We start from the raw sequence: 25,407 nt of genomic DNA on the forward strand, positions 1-25,407 counted from the left end.
CGTGGCTGAGTTGCTGTTGTTCCCAATCACTTCCACTTTGTTATAACACCATTGACAGCTGGCTGTGGAATATTTAGTGAGGAAATTTCACAACTGGACTTGTTGCACAGGTGGCATCCTATCACGGTACCACGCTGGAATTCACTGAGCTCCTGAGAGCGAGCGTCAACTGAAATCTGTACCTTGCAAAGCTTGCTCCCACGATGACAAAACAAAAGGGGAAAATGAATGGATAAACAATGACTTGAGCATTTGCATAGCGTCACCTTGAAATAATGTCCTAAGTCACTTTTTGATAAAAATTAATTTTTTGTGTAAGTCAGCTTTTCATGATGTTGGCCACCTCTGCTAAATTATACATAGCTAAACACTGACAAAGGATCCTCTTTAATTTAGTGTTTTTATTTCATGAAAAATCTCACTTGAATGTGAATTCTGATTCAAGAGAGCATCAATAGGATAGTTTAATGCAAAGTTCTGTGAAGAAAAATGGTCTCATATTGACAGAAGCTTGAACTACATTATTTTATTGGTTTGTAAGAAATTTTATCGAAGAAAGTTGTCTGCTTCATTGTGAAATTATTTCAAATGTCTACTCAAGTGCAGAGGATCATAAATACAATGATAGACACAAAACATTTTACAGTTAAGGATAAGCACTGTTTATCTTGTTGGCTTCACAGACTCCATTGTTTCGAGCTGGTACACTGAAATTGAGCCTTTTTTTTTTCACTCTTCATCCAACTATTGTTTGACTAACATTTCTGCCAATGCCAGTTCTTCTGCCACATGTTATTTTTCGCTATTCTATTGTTTTAAAAAAAAAAAAAAAAAAAAAAAAATCATACTATTCCTGTCTGATGAATCTGTGTTTATTGGGAACTGGTGCTGTTCCCAATGTGCTTATGAACACCAGAATATAAACTATCCATCCGTCCATTTTCGATACCCGCTTAATCCAACTCAGGGTCACAGGATTACGGATCCCAGCTGTAATCACCAATTAACCTGACATATGTGTTTTTGGGTGGTGGGATGAAACCGGAGCACCTGGAGAGAACCCACACATACTCAGGGAGAACATGCAAACTCCACACGTAAAAGTCCCAGCTGGGATTCGAAGGATATAAACTACCAGGTCCAAATTTTTATATACTTATTGTCAAATAACGACAATAACAATAATGAAAGTATAAATATAGACCATGAAGTCACAAACTTGAAACTAATAGAATAAAGATTAAGTTGGTTTAGAAGCAGGGAATTATGGTTCAGAAGACCACCAAAAAGAAGAAGTTGGGGTGCTTTCTAGATTTAACGTCCAAGGTTTATTAGTTTTGGCAGAGATGTTTTCATGCTGGTGGAAATAAAATAAAACAGTTCAGAGATTTGCTCATCAGCTGGAATTAAATTAATTAAATAACAATTTTGAATATTAATTGTACTAATACCCAAATTTAAATTTTCATTCTAAAGATTTTTGATAAGTTTTCTTGTAAATGTTAAGTTTCTTTCAGTAACATTAACATTAGAAGCTCAGAGTTAATAGATCTTTTTGTTCAATCTGTGACTAGATGTAGGGGATCAGGGTGGTAACATAAATGTGTCCAGAGGGAAAAAGTAGAATTTATCATTTATAACAAAGAAAGGGGTTCCATAAACAACACAAACAACTTGGACTAACAAAAATTACTAGAAACTAAAGTGATGTAAGGTGAAACCCCAACAATAAAATAACCGATAATAACCAAAGTAGCAAATATAACTCAAATTCAAAGTAATCCAGGCAAACAGGGTAACAAACTTCCCCCAAACACAAACTTCTAGTTAGAAGCACTAGAGTCAGTTAACTCAAACTGCTAAGCAGAGCAAAAGGTGGAAGTACAAATCCCACTGAAGTTTCCCAAAACAGTCAACAAAAGGCTGCAGCAAACAAAGTGGGGGATCAGCTGGACAAATTCTGTTTCTAAAGCTGTCCCCTGGGGGAAATTAGTTCAGGAGCGTTTTATAGAGTGCAGGTGGACCTCATCGTCGACTAATTAGCTTGTCATCTCCACCTGGTCCAATAGGGGTGCTCTGCAGTTCCAAGGCAGCCAATCAGCGGAGAGTGCTCCCACACTTGAATCTGCATTAAAAAAAACAAAAACAAAGAGACTGCACAGCCTCTGGAGGCCAGGGGCCTTAACAATGTGTAAGGAGGAAAACACAGGAATAGTTTGAATGCAGTGAAGTTATTTTTATTTACTCACAGTTGTGTTCACCCTGTTGCAGCCAGGCATACTGCATTTCTTAATCAATCCTTTACTGTAAGTGCTGGGAAGCATGTAAACTGTGTCCTAGAAATCATAAGATTATATTTGCAAAGACTTCAAAGGATTCTGTTTGGACATGATCAGCTGTTGCAGATATCAACATTGGGTTGACTTTTGCTCCTGGCATCTTACATTTTGACAGATTTGAGTTGTAGAAATGATACTTTTGTAGAAAAATAGATTTTATGCAAAACTCTTAGGAGAAACAACTATTGCTACTGGCTGGAAAGTATGTGGTTATTTCCCCTTTGTTGAGGAGTACAACACCACCAGAAGACAGAAGAAAATAATCACAGACTGTAGAGATCAAACAAGGAAACTCAGAGGTGTCTTAAAACATCTGACCTCAGACAATGACCATACCATGAATGTGCTTTTGTCTCCTTGTGTTTCATAGCTACTTGGGCTTTTTGCCAAAATATGTATATCCATTTGAATGTCAAACACTTACATATTTTCAATCAATAAGATTCTAATCACAGAGATACCCACTAAAGACATCTTTTGGAAGAAGATCCCAGATACACAATCTAACTATTACCATTTTTGCATGTGCTGAAATAGAGTTCTTTTAACAAAGACAAAGGATGTCTTTCTGGGAATCAACATATTTATTGCATGTATTCAAACAGGTACCAAACTTACTTGGTCATGTAAGCAACAGTTACATGACTCACATAGCTGAATGGTTGGGAGATGTATGTCCCTGTGAATGGTTGTTGGTGGTATGGATTGTGGACTACTTAGGAGTCATTTTTACCAAAACCTACATACCCCACTCAGTGTCCCAAACATTTCCTTCCACCTCTTGCTGTTATTAACTCCACACATAGTACATTTTGTTTTTGACTGAATTGGCTGTTCAATGATTTGTTCCTTCTAGTCAGTTTACGTTTTAAGTACTGTAAATATTGATGTAAACACCAGAAAAAAAGTAACAGTGCTTTGACTGTGCAAACAGGGGTGTAAGGAATGGGTAAAATGTCACAATGTAACTCTAAAGTGGCTTTGACTAATCTTGACTTGTTTATTAGCAACTTGAGTGATTAGAAATCAAATATCTGTCTCATATCTGTGTGTTTACACCAGAGCTTAAGGCGGGCCATTGGTAGGAAAGTTCAAAATTAAATACTGAAAGCATAAAGAATACTGTAATGATATTTTTTGAAAATGATTTCTAGTCTTAACAGGCTAAATGTAACTCATGTCACCAGGACAGTACTGAAGTCCTCCATTCAGGATTATCATCTTGTTCACTATCATCTGCAAACGAACCATGCCCATGAATAGACATCTTCATCAAATCTCCTCAACTCAGTTGTATAGCTACTTACTTGACTTGATTTAGTAAGCAGAATCTGTGTTGAAAAATCTCTTGACATCGATCACTGATCAGTCTTAAAAACACTATATTCCTTAAGTATACAGCAAAATATCATCTTAGATATCTTAGTATATCAGAGTAGCTTAATTTGTCAATATCAAATGGTTGTTGTCATATATAAGTAAATGTGGTTTAACGTACATCCTGTAAACCTAACACTTCAGCCTTTAACTAATGTTAACTGCTTTGGAGCCCAAAGAATCAAAAGCAGTTAGAGGCTGGAGGCTGTTAATATGTGATACAAGTGTCATGGATTAAAACACAGTTGATTTCAACATGTTTCCCATTTTCTCATGTGTTTTTTTTGTGCTAGAAAGCCACTTGCCATTTGCCACTTTCTGAACACGTTTCACATCATGCCACATTTGAAAACTAGTTGTTTAATACTCAAATATAATTTCAACTGTTTGTAAGAATTTAGTCTAAAAATCAGTTTCTACTAAGTGTGGTTTCAATAATAAAACAAGAAAAGGGTTTAACTGCATGTTATCTGTGGATATCACTGTATGTGGTCTAACTCGATCTGCTGTTCACAGGGGGACTAAAGGCAAAGACATTAGCACTATCAAGTCACTCAGGGTTCTCCGAGTTCTCAGGCCTCTCAAGACCATCAAACGTCTGCCAAAACTCAAGGTCATACCCCATTACTGTTTTCTTGTTTTTATTGATTAATTTAGCTGGACTTTGCTGGTCTCAGTTGTAATTACCTATTGCAACAGGAATCCTAGCTCTATCCCATAAGACTGTTAGTAGCAAAGAGAGTCTAATAATTTTCTTTAAAAGATTCTTTTCTTTTTGGCATTTTCCCATTGTTAGACCGGAGTAATACAGAAAGGCACAAGATAATTAGAAGGGAACAAAGAGACTAAATTTGGTTATTTTTTGGGGGTTACGGGGTGGCTGAGGATGAGTGTTAAGCCGCTATATATGGGACACAAACTCTATCAGCTTAGCTATTTGGGACCTTAAGACAACATACATACAACATACTGAGTCTAAGTCTTACAGTCTAAGTTGGTTTTGGTCTTTTTGTAAGATGTCTTCGTCAAGAAGTGGTGTTTCATTTCATAAAGCCCCAAAACAAGGCATTAGGCTAAATCAGGGCCTAATATTAAATGAGCTCAGCAGACACCTCATCAGCAGAGGTTTCATTTTCTTTTTGTGTCATTATTTATTGGTACTTTGACTGAAACCTTTACTCATGTTTGTCTAGAAAGAAATTTCAGAACAGAACAGTTGAAGAAGTCAAACAGCAGGTGTTGAACCTGACCTATTGCTCAAACTATGACTGTTGATTTATGTTAGGTCATATGTTTTTTGGTCATTTCTGAACTAACTGAAGTTGTAGTAAAGATATTCCATTTAAAAAAAAAATTGTTTAATTTGTAAGTGTATTATTAACATTTGTCACCTTATTGAACTTACTTTTTCCCCGAACTCTATTTCTGGTTTGTCACTGTTCCCTTTTTAATTTTTCTCTCTCCCACCTGTGATCCAGTGCAAATTGATCAGGTATTAACTGAATACCTTTTTAGAAATGCCTTATTTCTGCTGAACTGTCCATACACACCAGCAGGCCTGGCCACAGGGAAATTAGTATTCTTAGTAGCTGGACATGGCCTACAGGCCTGTCCCACTCTGAAGATTCAGATGAAGACAGCCATTTACACAGAGTTCTGGTTGAAAAAGCAACATGCTGTGTAACATTAAACATCAGTTTATTACAAATGATTTTTATTCAATGTTCAATTCAATTTTTTTATTAGTGTTATTTTTATTATTATTATTGTTCAGGTTTGATTCAGATTTTTTCTTTCTTCAGGCTGTGTTTGACTGTGTGGTCAACTCTTTGAAGAACGTGCTGAACATCCTTATTGTTTACATCCTCTTCATGTTCATATTTGCTGTTATCGCGGTTCAGCTCTTCAAGGGAAAATTCTTCTATTGCACTGATGAGTCCAAGGGCCTGGAAAAAGACTGCAAGTTGGTCTTTAAATGCATATAATTACATTTTTTATCTTCCAGCCTTTTTAATTGCAAATGTTGAAGTGTACCAGCCTGACCCTACAAATTGTCACATGTCTTCCAGAGGGCAATTCCTAGACTATGACAAGGACGAGGTGGCAGCCATGCCAAGAGAATGGAAAAAATATGACTTCCATTATGACAATGTGCTGTGGGCCTTTCTGACTCTTTTCACTGTTTCTACCGGAGAGGGCTGGCCAACGTAAGTGCTGTTCTCTTGACTCCCTCTCTGATTATTTAAAAGCAAACTGTTTATTTATTATTCTTAAAAGTAGAATAAATTATTCCAGCAGGGAAGTTGGGTCATTGGCAAGAAGGACAGTGGTTCAGCATACCATTCATGACACACTAACTGCATCAGGAGTTAGAAATGTCACCCTTTAATCCAGAGTACCTTCTCTTGATGATCTTTGTGTGTCTGTGTGTGTGTGTGTGTGTGTGTGTTAACTTGCTAATCAAGTACACTTTGTGTCTTTGCGCTTACTTTCTGATTTGTTTTTTTGATTAATTGCTGATAAATTAAGTATAAATTAATAACCCAAGACTTGTTATATACAGGTTGCTGTAAATAATTGACAGATTCAGAGCATAACCTGAAGGCTTTTAAAGTCTTCTATGGGGTTGGTGTTTGCCCCCAACTTTTTTAATATCAAAAAATAAAATAAATAATACATCTACAAGGAATAACACACTTGTTATGTAAGATGTCAATTATTGCTTTTTGGTAACCAAATTTGCAATTTCGTTTTTATATTATCATTATTTATTAGCTGAAATTCAGTTTTTTCTCGGAATCAGTTTATGCTTATATGCTTCATATAATTGTAGCACTCTCGTATTCACATAAATATGGTCATATTGTTTATACGGAATTTCTTTCTTTAACCATGTAAATTTTAGATCTGGTTGTGGCCTTTTTTTTGTTCATCTTATTTTTCATGTTTTCACTGAATAACTTTTGCAACTGCAACTGGACAGTTTATGTTACAGTATCTCACTTCCTAATCTCACTGCTTACAGAGTTTTGAAGCACTCTGTGGATGCCACCTTCGAAGACAAGGGTCCAAGTCCAGGCTACCGGATAGAAATGTCCATCTTCTATGTGGTCTACTTTGTGGTCTTCCCTTTCTTCTTTGTCAACATTTTTGTCGCTCTCATCATTATCACATTCCAGGAGCAGGGAGACAAAGCTTTGTCAGAGTGCAGCTTGGAAAAGAACAAGGTATAAAAATAAATAAAAATGAATTGAATTGAATTGAAAGTAAAGCATGTACACACAAAATTGCGCTGACAGTATTTTATAGAGAATGCTGCCATCAGTATCAGGGGACTGAAAAAATGTTCCCTAAAAAAGTCTCTGCCAATTCATCATATGGTTGTGTGATAACTAGCTATAATGTTTAAATGTGGATTATTTTTAATGTTTCTGCATGCTGGTCCTCAGATGTTTTGGTCAAAGAACCTTAAAAAAAACATTAACAAGTGGGAAGTCTGATGTGTTTTTTCACATTAAGTTGTGCTGCATGCTGTCGGTGAAGGAGGAGTAATCTCAGAGCTTTAAAGATATTTTAAGATAAACAATAATAACAATGCAAAGAAGGAGAAGAGTGAGAGAGAAAATTGGAACTGTCTGCCATGTATGATGCACAACATCTTTCTGACCATATTTTAATGCAACAACCTAGGAACAGAATGGGAAATGATGAGAAAAAATATTAAAACCGAATAAAACTGTTCAAGAATGAGAAACTCAATGAGGAAAAATAAGGAGGAAGAAAGAGTCAATATGGAAATAATAAAATATGAAAACATAAAAGGAAAATGAATACATATGAAAATAGTTTTAGGATATTTTTTATATAATGGCATTTATTTGATATTAATTTTAATTATTTATTTTTTTGCAACGTTTTTTATTTTTCGTGTCATTACTTTGTTCGTTGTTTTTCAATAAATTTAGCTTGAACTATTTCAGTTTTGCGTTTGATAATTCTAAGTTCCATTGCTTTAGATTTTTATTATTTGCCAAATGTTTTTGCATCTCCTCTTGCTTTTTCCCTGCTGTAGTAAAGTGTTGTTAGTAGGTTGTTGTCATAATCCTTCCACCTTAAGACAAAAAGAAAATAAAGCTAACTTCTACACTATTCCTATCACAAGAGTACTTGTGCCAGGATGTGGATTAAAACCTTGTCCATGTGATTTCTTTCCTCCTCTGACAAGAATTTAGTAGAATAGACAACAGGTTACAACGTAGTCTGAAAGGGATAGTTTGCCTCTTTTGACATGAAGCTGTATGACTTCCCATATTAGCAATATCATTTATTAAATTTGACTTACCCCCTGCTGCGTCCTGTGAGCCGAGTTCCAGCCTCGTTGTGTCTTTGACGAAGGTTGTCCGGCTAGTTGGCTGGGGCTTAAAAAATAAAGCGTTTTGCTTCTCAAAATGTCACCTTCTCTAAAAAAGTCTTTTAAAGAATAAGAAAAATAATGAGGAATTATTTTTCTTATTCTTTAAAAGACTTTTTTTTGTCTTTTTTTAATGTACAGTTCGTGGCATTACACATTTGGTCAGATACTGAATTTGGTGACATAAATTTTTGACCACCTTGAAACTGTGACAGTACCAATGTTCTTCGTTGTTGAGCTGAAGATTAAACATCCAATCCTTGGATTTTTTAGCAGTATCTCTGTTTTACATTGTCTGCTGCCATGGCTACAACAGTGTTCTGTTATGATCAGCTTTATCAAACACAATGCCACTCATTAAATTTCTTTGACATCTCTTGTACATACTGTATGGCATGAGTTTGAACTGATGTAGATGTACACTGCTAATTGGTTAATGAGTAGGTGAGGTGGTAGTTCTAGTTGTCCACATTGGTCTGTTCTAGATCTTAGCTGGTGACTCCAGAGTAAGGCAAATGTGTCTCTATTGAACTGAAGACTTAAGATTATATCAAAGTACAGAGGTGAAGTACAGAGGTTTATGTATTTATTTATTTTTTGCAGAGGGCTTGTATTGACTTTGCCATAAATGCCAAACCTTTGACACGCTACATGCCTGGAAACACACAATCCTTCCAGTACAGGATGTGGAAGTTTGTTGTCTCAGCTCCATTCGAATACTCCATTATGATCATGATCGCTCTCAATACTGTGGTACTCATGATGAAGGTAAGAATTTAAAGAGAATCAATAATACAATGCTGTTAACGCCTTTTGAGATATTAATTATTATTATTAAAGTTGGTGCTTGATTTCTTTTCTCCCTCGGGTAAGAAGTAGTTCAGCCTTTTGAGACTTGATTTCTTAGTAGTTAGATATGCAGGTTGTTATTCCGATTATGTTTGTGCAGCAAATGTTAAACTATTTTCAGCAGTCGTTTTACTTAGCTTGGCATTACAAATGTACAGGAGGTGACAGTTAGACATTGTCCCAAACAGCAAACAAATGCCAACCAGTACCTCTAAAACTCACTGACTTATCTCTTGTTTCTTTGATTTATACAACCAAAAAACAAACAGTTGTGGTTTTATGGGTGTCTGTATGAGTCTGGAGTTAAAGTAAGCTAACTATTTAGATGCAGTACCTTAATATTAAACAAAGAGGCACAAAGGTCATTTTGACCATCTCACCCATCACTCCTTTCTATCAAACTAAACTGCTTACAGCAACAAGAATTGGGATCTACCACTCAAAAACCATTTTGTCCCTCTTTTTCAGTTCCATGGAGCTCCAGACTTTTATGAGGCTATGCTGAAGAACCTCAACATAGTATTCACCACTCTCTTCTCTCTTGAGTGTATCCTTAAAATCATTGCATTTGGTCCATTGGTGGGTACCAGTTACAGAGCAGCTTTAAGTCTCGGAAGATAAACAACATTTAATCATTGTCCAATACTGTTTTTCAGAACTACCTAAAGGACGCCTGGAATGTGTTTGACTTTGTAACAGTTTTGGGCAGCATCACTGACATCCTAGTGACAGAAATAAATGTAAGAGCACTCTTCCTTCTCATCCAGCGCTACACCTCAACAAGGCATTATATCAATACAATGCTGTTGCCATAGTAAAGAGCTGCATCAGGGTTGGTGTACATCAAGCTTTTTGCTGACAAGCTAAGTAGCCATATAGGCAAAGACTGTAACGTGGCAGAGCCTGATAGCTTTAGCAGAAGAGAGAGGGCATGATTGTCACTCTGTTGATCAGAAGGACTGATCATTGAGAGCGTTCCGGGAGCTCAGTCCACCTCAAAGACAAAACTGCTTTGTTAACTCTAGCCTCTTCCTCTCGGTGCATTTACCTTTGTTCATCAGTGTGTTGGTCATTCACATGTGTATTTGTTGACTTGTATCTGTTTACACTGTGCAATGTAAAAAGTTGACTGTTCCTGTTCTCCCGCTTCTTCTTTCTTGTTCCTCTTCCTCTCTCTCCATTTCTCTCGTCTTTCTGTCTCTTTCGCTTTCTCTCCCTCTACATTCATCTTTGATTGTCATCCCCCATGTTACCTTGCCCTGGTTCCAAACATCATTAGACTACGGTAAGTGATATCCTGTTGCCATGGTCTGTCCTTTGCCAGCATAGTGTTTAATTTGTATGTTTTCATATGTATAATTTTCTGATCTCCTAAATAAGTTTCCCAGTCATGTATTATCACATGACTGTAGAATTTCAATGATTCATTACATTGTTTTGAACGTTTTTCAGAGGCATTGCATTGAAAAAAGTGGATGCACGCCTCCTGTATGGCAGATAAGATCAGATCAGATCAAATATACTTTATTGATCCCAGGCTGAGAAAATTCTGTGTTACAGCAGCAAGTATAGAGGACAGTTAACTAAAAGATGTGGCAAATTGAAGTATATACATAATATATAGAAATTTTCACAATGGATACAGTTTGTTCACAGTCCTCCTCTACATCACAGCCTCAAATGTCTCCAGATTGTGTCCAATAACGGTCTTTGTTCAGTCTGCTTCCATCACTGGCACCGATGCTGCTCCTAGTAGACAACAGTGAAGAACAGTACACTGACCATAACCGACTGATAGAAACTCTTCAGCATCTTGCTACACACATTAAATTATCGAAGCTTCCTCAGAAAGTAGTCTGTTCATCCCTTTCTGGTACACAGCCATACTGTTGGTCTCCTTGTTTAGTCTCCTGTCAGTGTGAACACCCAGGTATCTGTAGTCCTCACTTGCTTCAACAGTCCTTCCCAGAATGCACAGGGGCTGTGCAATTACTGTCCTCTTCAACCTTAAGTCCTTGTGGACCTTGTGGAGTTCCTGTACCACTGACCACCACAGACAGAAAACTGCCCAGGCGGACGAACTACAGCCTGCCTGTCAGGTTGTCAGTAAACCAGAAGATGGTGAACGAGCCGATACCCATCCCCCGCAGCTTATCACCAAGTAGCAGAGAATTGATGGTGTTAAACGCACTGGAGAAACAATTAATGTGATTCTCACAGTGTCACCACCACCATCCATGTGCAAATAGGCCCGCTGCAGCTGATAAATGACATGATCATCAACAGATAATCATTATTAAGGTCTCATAGGCCAAAGCCCCTTTTTTTTAGAAAAAAAGTTTGTTAAGGAGTCTGAAATTACTTTAAAGTTGCAACAAAAGTGCAACTCAAGAAGCCTTTCCCTTGTCTCTCTTATTTCCATGTACATTTTCCTTTGCAAATTATGCCATGTTGGATGAGGAAACCATGAAAGCCCTCTTTCCCCATTCCATATCTAAGCTGGAGACAGATAACAGTCTTTTCTGCTGTCTGACTGGAAGATGTGCCCAGTTTTAATCAATTTTCAAATGTTGTAGTTAGTCCAGAATTGGCTTATAAAACAAGCAATGCATAGAACAAGATGGATGGTTTGAATTACAAACATATCTCCCTGTTACATTGGTCCTTGTATGTTTTTGCTCAAGTGTCCATGTTGTACCCAGCAGAAGAGACTTAGCAGTTTTGATAAGGGTTTGTTTATCAGTGAAAGATGACATTTGGTTGGTTAACAGGACAGACTGCTGAATTTGAGCTTCCTTAGGCTCTTCAGAGCTGCTCGACTCATTAAGCTCCTGAGGCAGGGCTACACCATCCGCATCCTGCTATGGACCTTTGTCCAGTCTTTCAAGGTACTTGCATATCATAAAATGCCCACTCATACTGCATGTAAACAGGCATCCACAGATCCACATCTACATTGCACAGCCACAAACATTAACTCCCTTCACACAGATACTAAAACGTGCTGGCTGGAATGATTCATAGTAGATATGAATAATTATGGTTGTTTTGGTTTGCTCTTGTTCCCTTTAGGCCTTGCCTTATGTTTGCTTGCTGATTGCCATGCTGTTCTTCATTTATGCTATCATCGGGATGCAGGTGTGTGAAGCTGCCAGTCTGTGGTCATAGATAAAGTTATACACTTAAGTGATAACACGTTGTGGTCTTAAACTGAAAAATATTAACTGCAAATTGGACATTCAAATTAATTTCCCTAACTGTGTGTCCACTTTAGGTGTTTGGCAACATTGAGCTGAATGAAGACACAGCTATCAATCACCACAATAACTTCCGCACTTTCCTCCAGGCTCTAATGTTGCTGTTCAGGTATGTGTAGCTTTTAACATAACAAAGGTTTTCCAGAAATTCTTTGTTCTTCCAGATAAGAGAACAGCCAAAACCATGTTGCTATTGTAATTCTAGGTGTTTCAATCTCTAATGATTCTACACAGCACTTATGGAGATGGAGATGTATCTGAGTGTTTTGGGGTGTTTAAATGGGAACATAGGGTATGAGAGAAAAGAGGAATAGTAGTAGAGAGGAGAGAGAGAGGGTTAGGAAGGCAGTCAGGAAGAGGGGCCAGACCGGGCTACCCTGCAGGACCAGGCTGTACACTCTACCTCCACCTGTTTCCACTCTTTGATGGAAACAGAGGGTAGAAGAATAGAGAATAGAAGAATAAGTTGTATTCATCTGTGGAATACCTTCCTTTGAGTTGGGATGTTTAGATGGTGACCGCTTAGTTCCCCTGCGACACTTCATATCGGGTGTGTACCCTATCCTCATTGGGTGTTTCGGCCATTTATCACAAGACACCCTCAGCTGATCAGACTGGGCATGTGTCTAGAAGTTTTGCTAAATAACTACCAATGATAGGAATTTGTCAAATTATTGTAGAGGGACCAAAAGAGAAGTAATATAGATGCAAAGTAAGAGATAACAATTAATTGAAGTTTACCTGAATTTGATGCAAATTGTAAGTGTTCTATTGGAGATTTTGGGGGGTTATTGGGTATGTTAACCCATCACATCTCTTCACTCAAACTTTCTCTGTCTCTATCTGCCTTTGTACTTCTGTTACTCAGGAGTGCAACCGGAGAGGCCTGGCACGAGATCATGTTATCGTGTTTGAGTCACCGAGCCTGTGATGAGCGGTCAGGGTCTCATGGAAAAGAGTGTGGCAGTGATTTTGCCTACTTCTACTTTGTCTCCTTTATATTCCTCTGCTCCTTTCTGGTCAGTATTGAAACACACTGAAGTGTAGAAACTGTACAGTAACTGTCACATGTGACCAGTTATAATCTCAGTTCCTAAAAAGCTGAGATGCTGAGTAAATTAAATAAAAAAAGAGAATGATTTTCAAATTTCATAAAAAATGCTTTTTTTTTCTCTTTTTTTGGGGGGGGGGCTATTCTAGCTACAATTGGGTTAGGGGTGTAGTACACCCTGTGAAGGTTGACAGTCCATCACAGGGCCAACACAGAAACAAACCCAACAATCAACCATACATGCTCACACTCTTCTAGAGTCAGTTTAGAATAACCAATTAACCTGTCCAGCCACAGGAGTCTCTCTCTGGTTCCTGCTCGAAAATTAGATGCCCAAAATGAATTGAGTATTTCTCTGCAATTACAAACTATGTGTAAATCATCTATGTATCCAAAAAAAAGCTAACATTTGAGACTTCATCAGAGCCATATAAAACCAGATGTTTCCCTCCAACCCCTGGTACCAGGGTTTCCTAACATGCATGTTTCTGGATGGTGGGAGGACGCCAGAGTATCCACATATTATGTACAAGTAGGTGCAAACTCCACATTGAAAGGCTTCAGCCGGGATTCAAACCAGGAATCTCCTTACCATGAGGCGACAATGTTAACCATACCACTGTACAGCCCACTAAAATGTAAATAAAACACATTTCACCTTGAAAGTGAATAACTGGATATGTTGCTCCCAGATCTTTTACCATGTGCAGTAATGTGGGCCTTTAAACTGTATGGTGATAAACAGGTGGATGACTCCTTGTGCTTGGAAAGGATGAAACAGTCCCCTTTTTCAAAATATGTTTCCAGCATAAAATAATTTTATTTTTTTTCATATATTTCACAACAAGTTACTCAGTTTCAACATTTGATATGTTGTCATTGATATTTTTTCAGTTAGATATACGATTATATAATCTACAAATCACTACATTCAGGTTTTATTTACATTTTACAAAACATTCCCAACTCTTTTGGAAGCGGTTTGTATAGTTAAGATAATTTCAGTCCATTTATAATTGTTGCAGTGAACATTTAGCTGAAATTCTAATGGGAAGACCTTTGTTGTGCTACCTCATTTTGTTTCCAGTGTCTGAAGTTCTGACCAGAACTATGCCACAATGTTCAGTTCATAATGGGCTTACTGGTTAACTGTTGAAGCTTAATTGCTAACTACCAGCAAGCTGCTGTCTCCAACAACATGTTTCAACCCCTGTTGCATTGGATTTCTCTTGCAAGGAGGGTTGAATATTTTTTTAACTGCTGTATTTTACTACTGCAGACCCACATTAGAGCTTAGTATAACTGTGTTAGGGTTCTCTCTGGACTAAAACACAGATGTAATCACCACCTACTGTTTGTGTTCCAGATGCTGAACCTGTTTGTGGCTGTCATAATGGATAACTTTGAGTACCTTACCAGAGACTCCTCGATTTTGGGACCTCATCACCTCGATGAGTTTATCCGGGTTTGGGCCGAGTTTGACCCAGCTGCTTGGTATGTTCATGCCTCCTTCTTGGCCTCTGCAAACAGCTTACAACTATAAAGATGGAGGGAATAAAAATCCTAACCTTACTTCTCTCTTTCCATGTGTGATTTAGGAGATTGAATGAGGCCTCATACGCATGTGTCGTTCCTACCTTGTTGAATGCAGTGAGCCCACTGATGAATATTATTTGATTTCAAGCTGTCCTGAATGTTTGTTTATTTATGTGCTTGTTCTTTTCCGCAGCGGACGGATTTCCTATAAGGATATGTACAATTTGTTACGTGTTATCTCACCCCCCCTTGGCTTAGGGAAGAACTGCCCTAATAGGGTAGCATACAAGGTTTGCAAATACTAGACATTTCTATCACTAGGGTGCTTTGTGTACCTCTATGGCAAGAGACTTCTTAATTCAATGGCTGTGCACCAATGAAATCGCCTTTACACCTAGCACCCACCCCTCCAAACTGTCTGGCTTTGGTTAATGATGCCAGAGAGGAAACAAAGGTTTCAAAGTATGCCTTTCACTTTGCTGGCTATAATGTTTATTGTTTATTTATCTAGAAAATTAAAATCCCAATTTTCCACATGAAGGAAATGTGGTCAGTAAATTCAGATCAGTTCGAACTTTTAAAGAATTCAATTGGGTGTTTTTTGAAGATATCTGCCAATGGAGAGCCAAGCTGTGAATAAAAAAAGAAAAACCTAGGCTGGCACTCAAACCTTTGTCTCCATGTACCCTGGTTTTAAGAACCAGTGGATGTCTGCAAGCATGCTGAGGCAGACATTCTCATTACAATGCTGTCATTTCTCCTCCAATCAATCAGCATCCTGTTTGTTGGGTGAACCCATCCATCCTTCCTTTTTCTCTACCCTTGTCTTGTCTCTGACCATCCCATGTTTCCTTTCAAGGATCCTGAGCTCCAGAGTGATGCGTCCCTGTGCCCCAACCCAGCGGGCAAGGATGGCATCCACCCTACATCTCACTTTAAGAAATCTATTGACAACAGATTTCTGTTTTTCCTCTCCATTGTTCTTGTTTAATTTTTCCCTTTGTTCCTCTTCTCCTTATTCCCCATATCCTTCTCTGTTTTCATTCTATTTATGTTTGATTTCCAACCATGTGAAGTGGCCGTATCAAGTACCTCGATATGTATCAGATGCTGCTCCACATGTCCCCACCCTTAGGTTTGGGAAAGAAATGTCCGCCAAGAGTCGCCTATAAGGTAGACTGTTCTCTTTCTACCTTCTTCCCTGTGCTCTACAATCTTTCTCCCATTGGCGTAAAACTCAAGCCAATGGTCTGTGCTCTGCAGTGTTCCCTTATTTGTTCACTTTGTTTGCTAGCTTCTGATAAGCCCCTACCTAATTAGTGTCTTTACTGTTGTGACAAATGATAATAACAGAGTTAAACCAAGAAGATTAAATTAAGTTAAAATGTTTATACAGTATATTTGCTTTCTTTTGGTACTTTTTCATTTAAATTGTAAACTCTAGTTTGGGTTTGTATTTCATGAAGCAGTGTGGTTTTTTTTGTCCGTGCCTGTGTGTGTATGTGTGGGGCTTCTGTTGCTTTCTTGTTGGAGGAATACTCTGTCTAATGTACTTACTAGTTTGTGGGTCTGTCTCTACAGCTAATTTCCTCTGATTCTTTCTCTCATATCATCTAAGTCTATCCAACATGGGAAATATGTGTGTGCTTGTATCTGCCTTAAAAAGTTAGTGCGACACAGCACTGGTTAAAACATGTCAGTGTAATATAATATTTTTATTTGCTCATTTACACCTGAGAGTAACATAGGATCTCTATATGGATATCTCATTTGAGTGAAGAAAACTGTACCTTTTATATAGGTATTACTTAAATTAAATTAAATTTATTTATATAGCACTGAATTACAACAAATAGCATCTCAAGGCACTTCAATGATACAGTCCAATTCAAGCCAGTTACAGTCCAATTTATGGTAATCATAATCCAATCAAATCCAATTAATTAAATTAGTCCAATTCATACAGACAAAGCCATTTTAAAAAACTATATCCTAGCTAAGGAAACCAACAGATTGCACCAAAACTTCTCTTCGGTCCAATCTCACGTCCTGAGCGTGCCTGAGGCGACTATGGAGAGAAACGAATCCCTTTTAAGAGGAAGAAACCTCTAGCAGAACCAAGGGTGGCCATCTGCTCGACCAGCTGGGGTTTGAGAAGACAGAAAAGAGGGGACAACAAACACCGTAACACCATTGAAAGGATACCTGCTGAGAGTTAATGACAATAATAATGCCAAATGTACCTGTCATCAGCGGGGTAAAAAGAGAAAGGTGTGACATACAGATACAATAGGTCTTCGCATTCCCTTGGGTTCTCGGGCCTAATAATAAACACTACAGATACAATAGGCCTTCGCATTCCCTTGGGTTCTCGGGCCTAATAATAAACACTACAGATACAATAGGCCTTCGCATTCCCTTGGGTGCTTGGGCCTAATAATAAACACTCCAGATGCAATAGGCCTTTGCACCACCTTTGGTGCTCGGGCCTAACAACATGACCTTAAAAAGAACAATTTATCTCTAATATCTGTGTGGGTCCTTATCCATTTACCTACACATCAGTATGTTTCTGCTATTGTTCAGAACAGACAAATCAAAATTTTTGATGTCATATTGTAGGTTCGTCAACATGCTTAAAAGGAGAGCATTTGGCTTTTTTTTTGCACGATATCATCCTACACATCTTTAAGAAAGCATTCTGTTTGACAAGTTACCCTCTGTATACTGAAAGAGCACAACCATTAGATTGCCAAAGATTTCATACCACTAAAGCAACACTCAAGATGTTTAGCGGAGCCCACGGTACCTGGGGCAGCAGGGGAACATCCCGTTTGATCTGGCTCTGATAAAGTCTAATAAGTGTTAGCTTTATTTTGATACCAAGATGGTTTACGCAGAGTTTGTAATTCCAGAAAAATACTCAATTCATTTTGGACGTGTCATTTTCCAGTAGGAACCCCAGAAAGACTCTTGTGGCTGAACAGGTTAAGGGGGTCACTCAGTCTCAGTGAGAATATGTGGTATGATTTTATGATTGCCATACACCAAAGAAACCCATGTTCTGTTTTGTCTTGCTGACATAACAATTGCTGCTGCCATTTTTGAGTGTGAAAACTTAAATCTCATGTACTGTCCAACCTTTTGACCATTCCAGTAGATTATTGAAGCCAATGATATTATGCATTACATATCTAAAAAGTTAGATATAAGTTTCCATTCAAATTTTTTTCTACAAGCACTTTTAAAGTTACTTATCTTTTTAAGCTTATTCCTAATGATATTATTCTAATTCTAATTTCAAATGTGCATACCAATAAGTGCTTGGTGAGCGTGTGTCCATATGTAAATGAATGTAGCTATTTGTGTTAATGTATGTGTTGGTCCCTCAGCTCTCCATCATCTTGTCATTCTGACTCTGGTCTTTCTTGCTCTCTGCACTGCCACTGTTAGCACATATAGGTGAATGCTTTTTGTGTTTAGGGGGAGCTCAACTCTTAGAGCAACAATCTCAACATTATGTTTGCATCTAGTGGTGCCATTAGTGCTGTATGAGACTACCTTTAAGTCTCCTTGCTAAGGCAACCCAAGCTTGGTAGAATGGATACACTTTGTTGGTAGCTTTACATGTAAGGCTTTATTCAGCCCTCAACTCCAAGTTGATGATTGTTAGGATGGCAACCACAGAGTCGAGCTCCTGCAACTTTCGAGGCACCTTCATGGTTATGCGTTACATGCCTTCTCTCACCTTTTTTTCAGTCAATGTCAGTCTTGCACCAGTGCACTTTGACATGCAACATAGTGCATACTGTAGCCAGTAGCAGTGAATGTGAATGTCTAGTTTGTCTGTATGTACTTGAAGGGAAGACTTTTTGTGTGCTAAACTGATCTCAATAACATTCTATCAATATGATCAAACATATTAAACCAAAACTAGCAGGGAAAAAAAGGAAATGGTGGGGACTGTATCACAACAGCACACAGATTGATTTCTCTGAGTGGATTATATGCTTTGATCTGTAAATTCTATCCCTCTGTAATCTAACTTGTCACCTGACCCTCTCCTCAGCGCCTCGTCAAAATGAACATGCCTATAGCTGATGACAACACGGTTCACTTTACCTCTACCTTGATGGCCCTGATTCGCACTGCGCTGGAGATAAAACTGGCCTCAGGTAAGAGAAATATAACAAACCTGATTGCAATACAATTTAAAAAAAAAACAATGCTGGAAAAATATATGTACAAATTTTATTGAACATACAAAAATCAACATGCCTGAATGAGTATTCACTGCCATATCCACAAAAATCTGCTCTGACTGTAAGGCATCGTAAAAGGATTAGAAACCCTCCTTAAATATGTGAAAATAAGGGCTATAGCGGGAGTTGCTGGTTAGTAATCTGGATGGAGATGCTGTTTAACACCCACGAAAATCGAACAACATATAGCAAATTATAACAACAAATAAAGACACAGATAAAACTATGTTTCAAAACAACTTCAGAGATTTACTCTTATTACTGTGTGCTGAGCAAGGACAATATGTGGATCGTTTAATGTCTTTTTTTCTAATGCCCTGAACAAAACTAAATAAACACTATGTGTGAATGATACAAGGGGCTGACTGCATGATTACAATGTACCACTTTAACTACTGACCAAATACATAAACAAAATGTGATATTCGAAAATCTTACCTGCTGAAACGATCAACACAAATAACTCGTGACAAAAGTTGAATGCTATTTAGTTCTCTCAGAGATCAAAATTAGTAATTTGGACTCATTAAAATACATTACAGTGTACTGGCCATGGCTGATGGATTCCCTCTTATGGCTTTGGTGCTTCTATTTGTACTTTTAATTAGGATGGGCTTTATTCCTTTCGTTAGGAGCTACTGTTACGTGTTTGGTTGTTATGTATTGTAAATTTAAAGCTCTATTTTTTTCATTTAAAAGCCTGTAGTTTACATTGTGCTGTAACTTGCAGCTGAAGTTTGTAATTCTCTGTTGGTTTGTAGGAATAGTAGCCCAGCGATTATTGGATGCTCAGTTAAAGAAAGAGTTGTCCACAGTGTGGCCCAACCTCTCTCAAAAGACTATGGTTCTGTTGGTGACACCACACAAATGTAAGTATCATCTACATTTTGAACTTTCTAGCCATGCTCTATTGCACAACCACCTAAATACTCCTGTCACCCTCTTTAATGAACAATGACAGACATTACATCTCTGGAGAATTTCTATTATGTCTCTGTTTTCATTCATTCTTAATCATGGTCCTGAGCTGCAGTTTACAGCTTTTTGATGAAGTCAGTACAAATGTACATTTATACTAATACATACTAATACCAGACAACAAACAGGTTCCAAAGGAGCACAAGGTGACCATAACTCAATTGAAGACCTGAAAAATTTAGGTCATTTCTGCTGAGGATATAATTGGTTGGCTCATTCTGCTAGTTTAAATGGCGTCATGCATTTAGAAAAATAATTTACTATATTATTGGCTTTACTACTTGCTGTTCAGTTGTAAGATTTACTTTGGCTGCCTGATTTAGAAAACAATTGTTCACCATGTGCTACAAAAAGCTTTTTTTTTACAAAGTTTTTATTTATTTTTACTTTCAACTTTAAAACTTTTTACTAATAAATAACTAATTAAAGCCTTTTGTAACTACAAAAAGACATTTTCAGTCAGTTCATGGTGCCTCTATTTCAGTTACTCACTGTGAAAAAAACAAAGATATCCCTTTAAGAAAGGATTTTCCTTCAAACTAAACCATTAGGGAGAGGGAGCTAGCAGAAAGAGATTGATTAAAGAGGGAGAAATGAGTCAGCAGAATCTCCTCTCCTAACCTTGTATTGCATTGTTCATTTACTGTCCTCCCCCTTGACATTCTTTTTTCCTCTGCTCACCTCGTCAGCCAACGAGCTGACAGTAGGAAAGGTTTATGCGGCTCTGATGATCTTCGATTTCTATAAGCAGAATCGGGCAATGAAGTTGCAACTGCAGCAACAGCAGACCACGTCAGGCTCCAAGGTAACAACATCCACCCCTCTTATGCGTAAATGCACACACTCACATGTAGAAATGCATTGAGGCGCACACATATTGAATGCAAAATCTGCATGAATGTGCCCCGTACATTTTGCTTGCATACAGAGAAACATGCTTTCACTGTACTGCATGCATTCACACAAAAAGGGAGGCCTTTTGTATTCACAAGTCATTGCCTGGGGATTTACAAAAGCAATCAACCACTTTGCCAATGTAATGTTCCAGTATACAAGCACCCAGTGGTCGGCTTCCTTTTAAAGTAACTTAAATGCTCTTAAATGCTTAAATGCTCATTTACCAGCACCACTCAGACTGGAATTTGTCTGCTAGCTGGTCGTTATGAGCAGCCTTATAGATTCATTCTACAGGTGCATGATTGTTTCCACATCCACAAACTCTCGCACATATATGCACTCAATAAAAGCATGACTGCAAAAAAGGAATATTCTGCCCCTAGTGTCCACATCTGGGATGAACCAGGCCCCTGTTGTCAGACCTGGGTCCATCAATATTCTGCCTGCTCCCTGAATGTCTTCAGCATGTTGCCATCCGTCTCTCCTCCACAGTGCAAGGTCGGGGCTCTTTTTAAGCCATTGCTGCCTCTGCCTCAAATGCAGGAGAAAGACCTGTTAAATAGTGTGGAGCCTCCCAGTATGCTTCAGCCCCAGGCCACATCCCCCGCCATGTCCCAGCCATTGACCAGACCTAGCTCCAACTCCCTCAACAATGGAGGCACACTGTAAGTTCAATACTGCAGGAACTACAACTTAACACATCAAGGCTGATTCCAGGATCTGCTACATCCTCGTTACAAACTAAGTATGGCTTCACATCAAAATACATTAATGTGTATTAATGATGCACATTTGTGTGCATACACTATCTATATATACATATACCTAAATGATGTGACGTAATTTACATACAAGTAGAAAATGTTCCGAAAAGTGTGGTGCATAGCTGACAAGTCAGTTTGAAACAGTGCTTTCAAATGACAGTATGTCAGTCTTCAAGTCAAACTTCAAATATTTTCGGAATGTGAGGAAATCTACATTAAGTTTATTTCCTTTTGACATCACATGTCCTGGATCACTGAAAGTTTCCAAAAAATAGGTTGATCATGCAGATTCTGAAACATGGTGAAAAGTATAAAATGGGTTTGTTCTGTTTATTTACCTTGAAATTTACCTTGAAAAAACAATAATTATTATAATATAATAATTGGGCCATTATGCTAAAGTTGCAATCTTACTACCAGTCTCTGCTCACATGATAGGATTAAAATTGTGTCAGTCCAAACAAGTTATCTGGGAATTTCCTGTGTAAAAATTGACATTTCTTACCTCTACAATTTACAATGATCTCTGACTGCTGTAATACACAGGCCAGGTTATGATCAAAGAATCAAGTCGTCATCTTCCTTGGTGATGGAGAAGCCCAAGGAAGTATTGCATACCAAAACTAAGAGAACCACGTCCAGGGGTCCATCAGAGGATACACCAGACTCTGCTGTTATTCAGGTACTGTAGATAGAAACATGGCAAGTTTATGTATGTATATATATATATATGTGTGTATGTATGTATGTATGTATATATATATATACACATTTGAGACAAATATTTTTTGTACATCATACATTAGATCTGTGTTGAGGTCATTGTTTTTTGTCATTGTATACCCATAGGTGAAGATTATTTCTGACTAATCATTGTTCTGCAGTGTTTTCACGTCATCATCTAGTATCAGCTTAGCTTGCTTGAAATCACCAAGGAGTAAAAAAAAAAAAAAAAGAAAGGACCTGATACCAGGTACTACTTGTAGTGGAAAAACAAAATAAACCAAGTACAGCTGAATTGAGCCATACCACATAATGGAAAATGGGTCATAACTTAAAGTACTTATCGAAGTAACAACATTACACACTGTAGTGTGTAATGTTGTTACACACTGTTGTTACACACTGTAGTGTGTAATCTAAAGTTACAACAATACACTTTATTCCTGTGTAAAAAGTGTTAAGATACTGAGTCAATAATAACATTATCCACACTTTTATTTACCTCAAATACAGCAAGAATTTACTTATATGTACAGCCAGAAGGTACTGGCTTCTTTTGGTGACATCCTCTGGTCATGATTTACTGTGTTATTTGAATAGATACAAACATATTGTTTTACTACAACACCAAGGCTGAATCCAGAATCTGCTACATCCTCATTACAAACTAAGTATGGCTTCACAACATTAATACATTTATGTAATCCAATATGTTTTGAAGCCATAGTTATTTCTGAACTTTTTCTTGTTCACCTGTCTTCTTAATAAATCCAGGTACAGTTATTGCCCATTACAGGAAACAATAACTTTCTTCTCTCAATAATTTTTTTAAACATTCTTTTCACTCAACATATACTGTATTAGCCCTATTCACCTGACATTTGGTTGATTACAGTTACTCATTTAAAATAAACTTTTTTGCAGAGATGTGAATTTTTTTAATTTTAGAACCACCATTTCATGGGCATGCACAGTTAGGGCCCATTTAAACTCTTTTGTGGATGTACATATGGAAAGCGTACACATGGAGGACTGCCATCTAACTGATTAGCATGAACAGAAAATGGTACACCACACGTGCAATAAATCAAGTCAGGGCAAGCTGCATGCCTTCATGTGAACCCTTCTGATGTTCAAACCATAACACCCTTCAGTCTGCTACAAATCCAGTCTACAGACAGGTCTGTGCAGTCACAATAAATTGGTAGATGCACGTTCATCCTTACAGAGCCTCAAGTACATCCTGCGATGATGAGAATTATGTCAATAAGAGATCAGCAGACTGAGCAGACAGTGTGCATGTAACCTGGACACATTCATGCTGATCCTATGCTTCTGTGTGCAGGAGTCAGTAGAGATGAGAAAGATGGACACTAGTATCAGCAATACTATCCCCGTCCCTGACTCAAGTCTGGAGAGCCAAGGCAGAGCTGCTTCTATGCCTCGACTCAGTGCTAAGCTCCAGGTAACAGATCCTTTTCATTGTTATTAATAATAAAAATGATAATAAATTATTTGGAGGAACGTTTCAAGTCACCCAAGGTCACCTTGCAAAAAATAAAAGCATGAAAGATAGAAACGACATTAAAACAAAACATCAACATAAAAACAAGTGAAGTCCACAGTGTCCACTTATAGAGACTATGCCAGTTCGAGCAGGTGAGTTTTGAGTTGAGACTTGAATGATGTGATGGAGTTCCAGAGCCTGTGTGCTGAGCAGCTGAAGGCTCGGGCACCCATGATACTGAGGCGTGACGTGGGGATGGTTAGGATGGGGCAGTCCAGCAGAGGTTGAGCGGCGGGTGCGGGAGGGAGTGTATTCGTGAAGGAGATTGCAGAGGTAAGTGGGGGCTAGGTTGTGGAGAGCTTTATAGGTGAGGATAAGGTTTTTGTAGTCGATGCAGTATTGTACAGGGAGCCAATGAAGTTGGATTTGAACAGGGGTGATATGGTACAGGTGATGAGCGGGCGGTGAAGGTCTGAATGATTTGAAGTCTGTTGATGAGTTTGGTGGGGAGACCGGTGAGGAGGGCATTGCAGTAGTCAATGTGGGATGTGACAAAGGAGTGGACCAGGATTTCGGTGCTGGATTGGGTCAGTGATGTGCGAAGTCTGGAGATGTTGCAGAGGTGGAAGAATGCATTCCGGGTGATGTTTTGAATATGGGATGCAAATGAAAGGGTGCTGTCCAGAATGACGCCGAGGCTCGAGACTTGGGGGGAGAAGGGATTCCGTTGACAATGATGGGTGAAGCTGGGGTGTGTTGTGATTTGGTGATGATGGATTTGGAGCCGATGAGCAGAGTCTCAGTTTTATTGCCGTTTCGCTTTAGGAAGTTTCTGCTCATCCAGCTCCAGATGTCATCAAGGCAGGTGATGAGGGAGATGGGAGGGATGGCATTGGTCGGTTTGGAGGAAATGTAGACCATGTGTATCATTGGCAAAGCAGTGAAAATGGACCCCATGGTGACGGAGGAGTGTGCCCAGGGGGAGGAGGTAAATGGTGAAAAGAAGAGGATCCTGTATGCGTTAGTCATATATGTGATTTCAATATTATGTTAAATTTAGTCAGCAAAAGCCTATTTGTCTTATTTTTGCTAAAACGTAACAAAGAAGGCATGTGCCTTTTTGTTCACACACAGTTCTCATGTCAATGCAACAGAAAAATACATTATTTTCACTATTTCCAGCTGTCACTCTCAAACTTTGGCTATTTGAGATCACTCCCAATGGTGAACACATAAGTTTGTTTCATGAAACTGGCTGTCAATATTAAGAGAACCTTATTAATTGCAAATGGAAGCATGCTGGTCTGTCGTTTTTTCTTCCAACTGGTTCCATTTTCATCTCAATCTTTTCTAAAGTACACTTAATGGAAGTAATTCTGTCCCCCTAGACAGTGAGAAGGACTACTGTAAAAAGGAATCTCCTGGGTAGACAAAATCCTACCAGATATGTGATATT

The 25,407-nt window shown here is 38.2% G+C and overlaps 1 protein-coding gene across 10 annotated transcripts in view; it reads left to right on the top strand.

Moving 5' to 3' along the window:
- The window catches only part of cacna1ba (calcium channel, voltage-dependent, N type, alpha 1B subunit, a), a 184,394-nt gene that overhangs the window by 139,076 nt on the left and 19,911 nt on the right, over positions 1 to 25,407 (top strand). For 7 of the 10 annotated variants that reach the window (XM_075468182.1, XM_075468184.1, XM_075468178.1 and 4 more), the window contains 19 exons: positions 4,233 to 4,329; positions 5,519 to 5,679; positions 5,786 to 5,923; positions 6,742 to 6,943; positions 8,731 to 8,895; positions 9,445 to 9,555; positions 9,633 to 9,716; positions 11,748 to 11,864; positions 12,049 to 12,114; positions 12,251 to 12,342; positions 13,102 to 13,252; positions 14,651 to 14,778; positions 15,897 to 15,993; positions 18,890 to 18,995; positions 19,844 to 19,951; positions 20,750 to 20,865; positions 21,450 to 21,622; positions 22,268 to 22,403; positions 23,790 to 23,909. In XM_075468182.1, coding sequence (XP_075324297.1) covers positions 4,233 to 4,329; positions 5,519 to 5,679; positions 5,786 to 5,923; positions 6,742 to 6,943; positions 8,731 to 8,895; positions 9,445 to 9,555; positions 9,633 to 9,716; positions 11,748 to 11,864; positions 12,049 to 12,114; positions 12,251 to 12,342; positions 13,102 to 13,252; positions 14,651 to 14,778; positions 15,897 to 15,993; positions 18,890 to 18,995; positions 19,844 to 19,951; positions 20,750 to 20,865; positions 21,450 to 21,622; positions 22,268 to 22,403; positions 23,790 to 23,909 — 2,368 coding nt within the window. Of the gene's footprint in view, positions 1 to 4,232; positions 4,330 to 5,518; positions 5,680 to 5,785; positions 5,924 to 6,741; positions 6,944 to 8,730; positions 8,896 to 9,444; positions 9,556 to 9,632; positions 9,717 to 11,747; positions 11,865 to 12,048; positions 12,115 to 12,250; positions 12,343 to 13,101; positions 13,253 to 14,650; positions 14,779 to 15,013; positions 15,111 to 15,896; positions 15,994 to 18,889; positions 18,996 to 19,843; positions 19,952 to 20,749; positions 20,866 to 21,449; positions 21,623 to 22,267; positions 22,404 to 23,789; positions 23,910 to 25,407 lie in introns of all 10 variants that reach the window. The other 3 variants (XM_075468188.1, XM_075468179.1, XM_075468186.1) reach the window with 2 other exon arrangements.

This window comes from Odontesthes bonariensis, chromosome 6, assembly GCF_027942865.1.
Source record: "Odontesthes bonariensis isolate fOdoBon6 chromosome 6, fOdoBon6.hap1, whole genome shotgun sequence".
In the NCBI taxonomy this organism is placed as follows: domain Eukaryota; kingdom Metazoa; phylum Chordata; class Actinopteri; order Atheriniformes; family Atherinopsidae; genus Odontesthes; species Odontesthes bonariensis.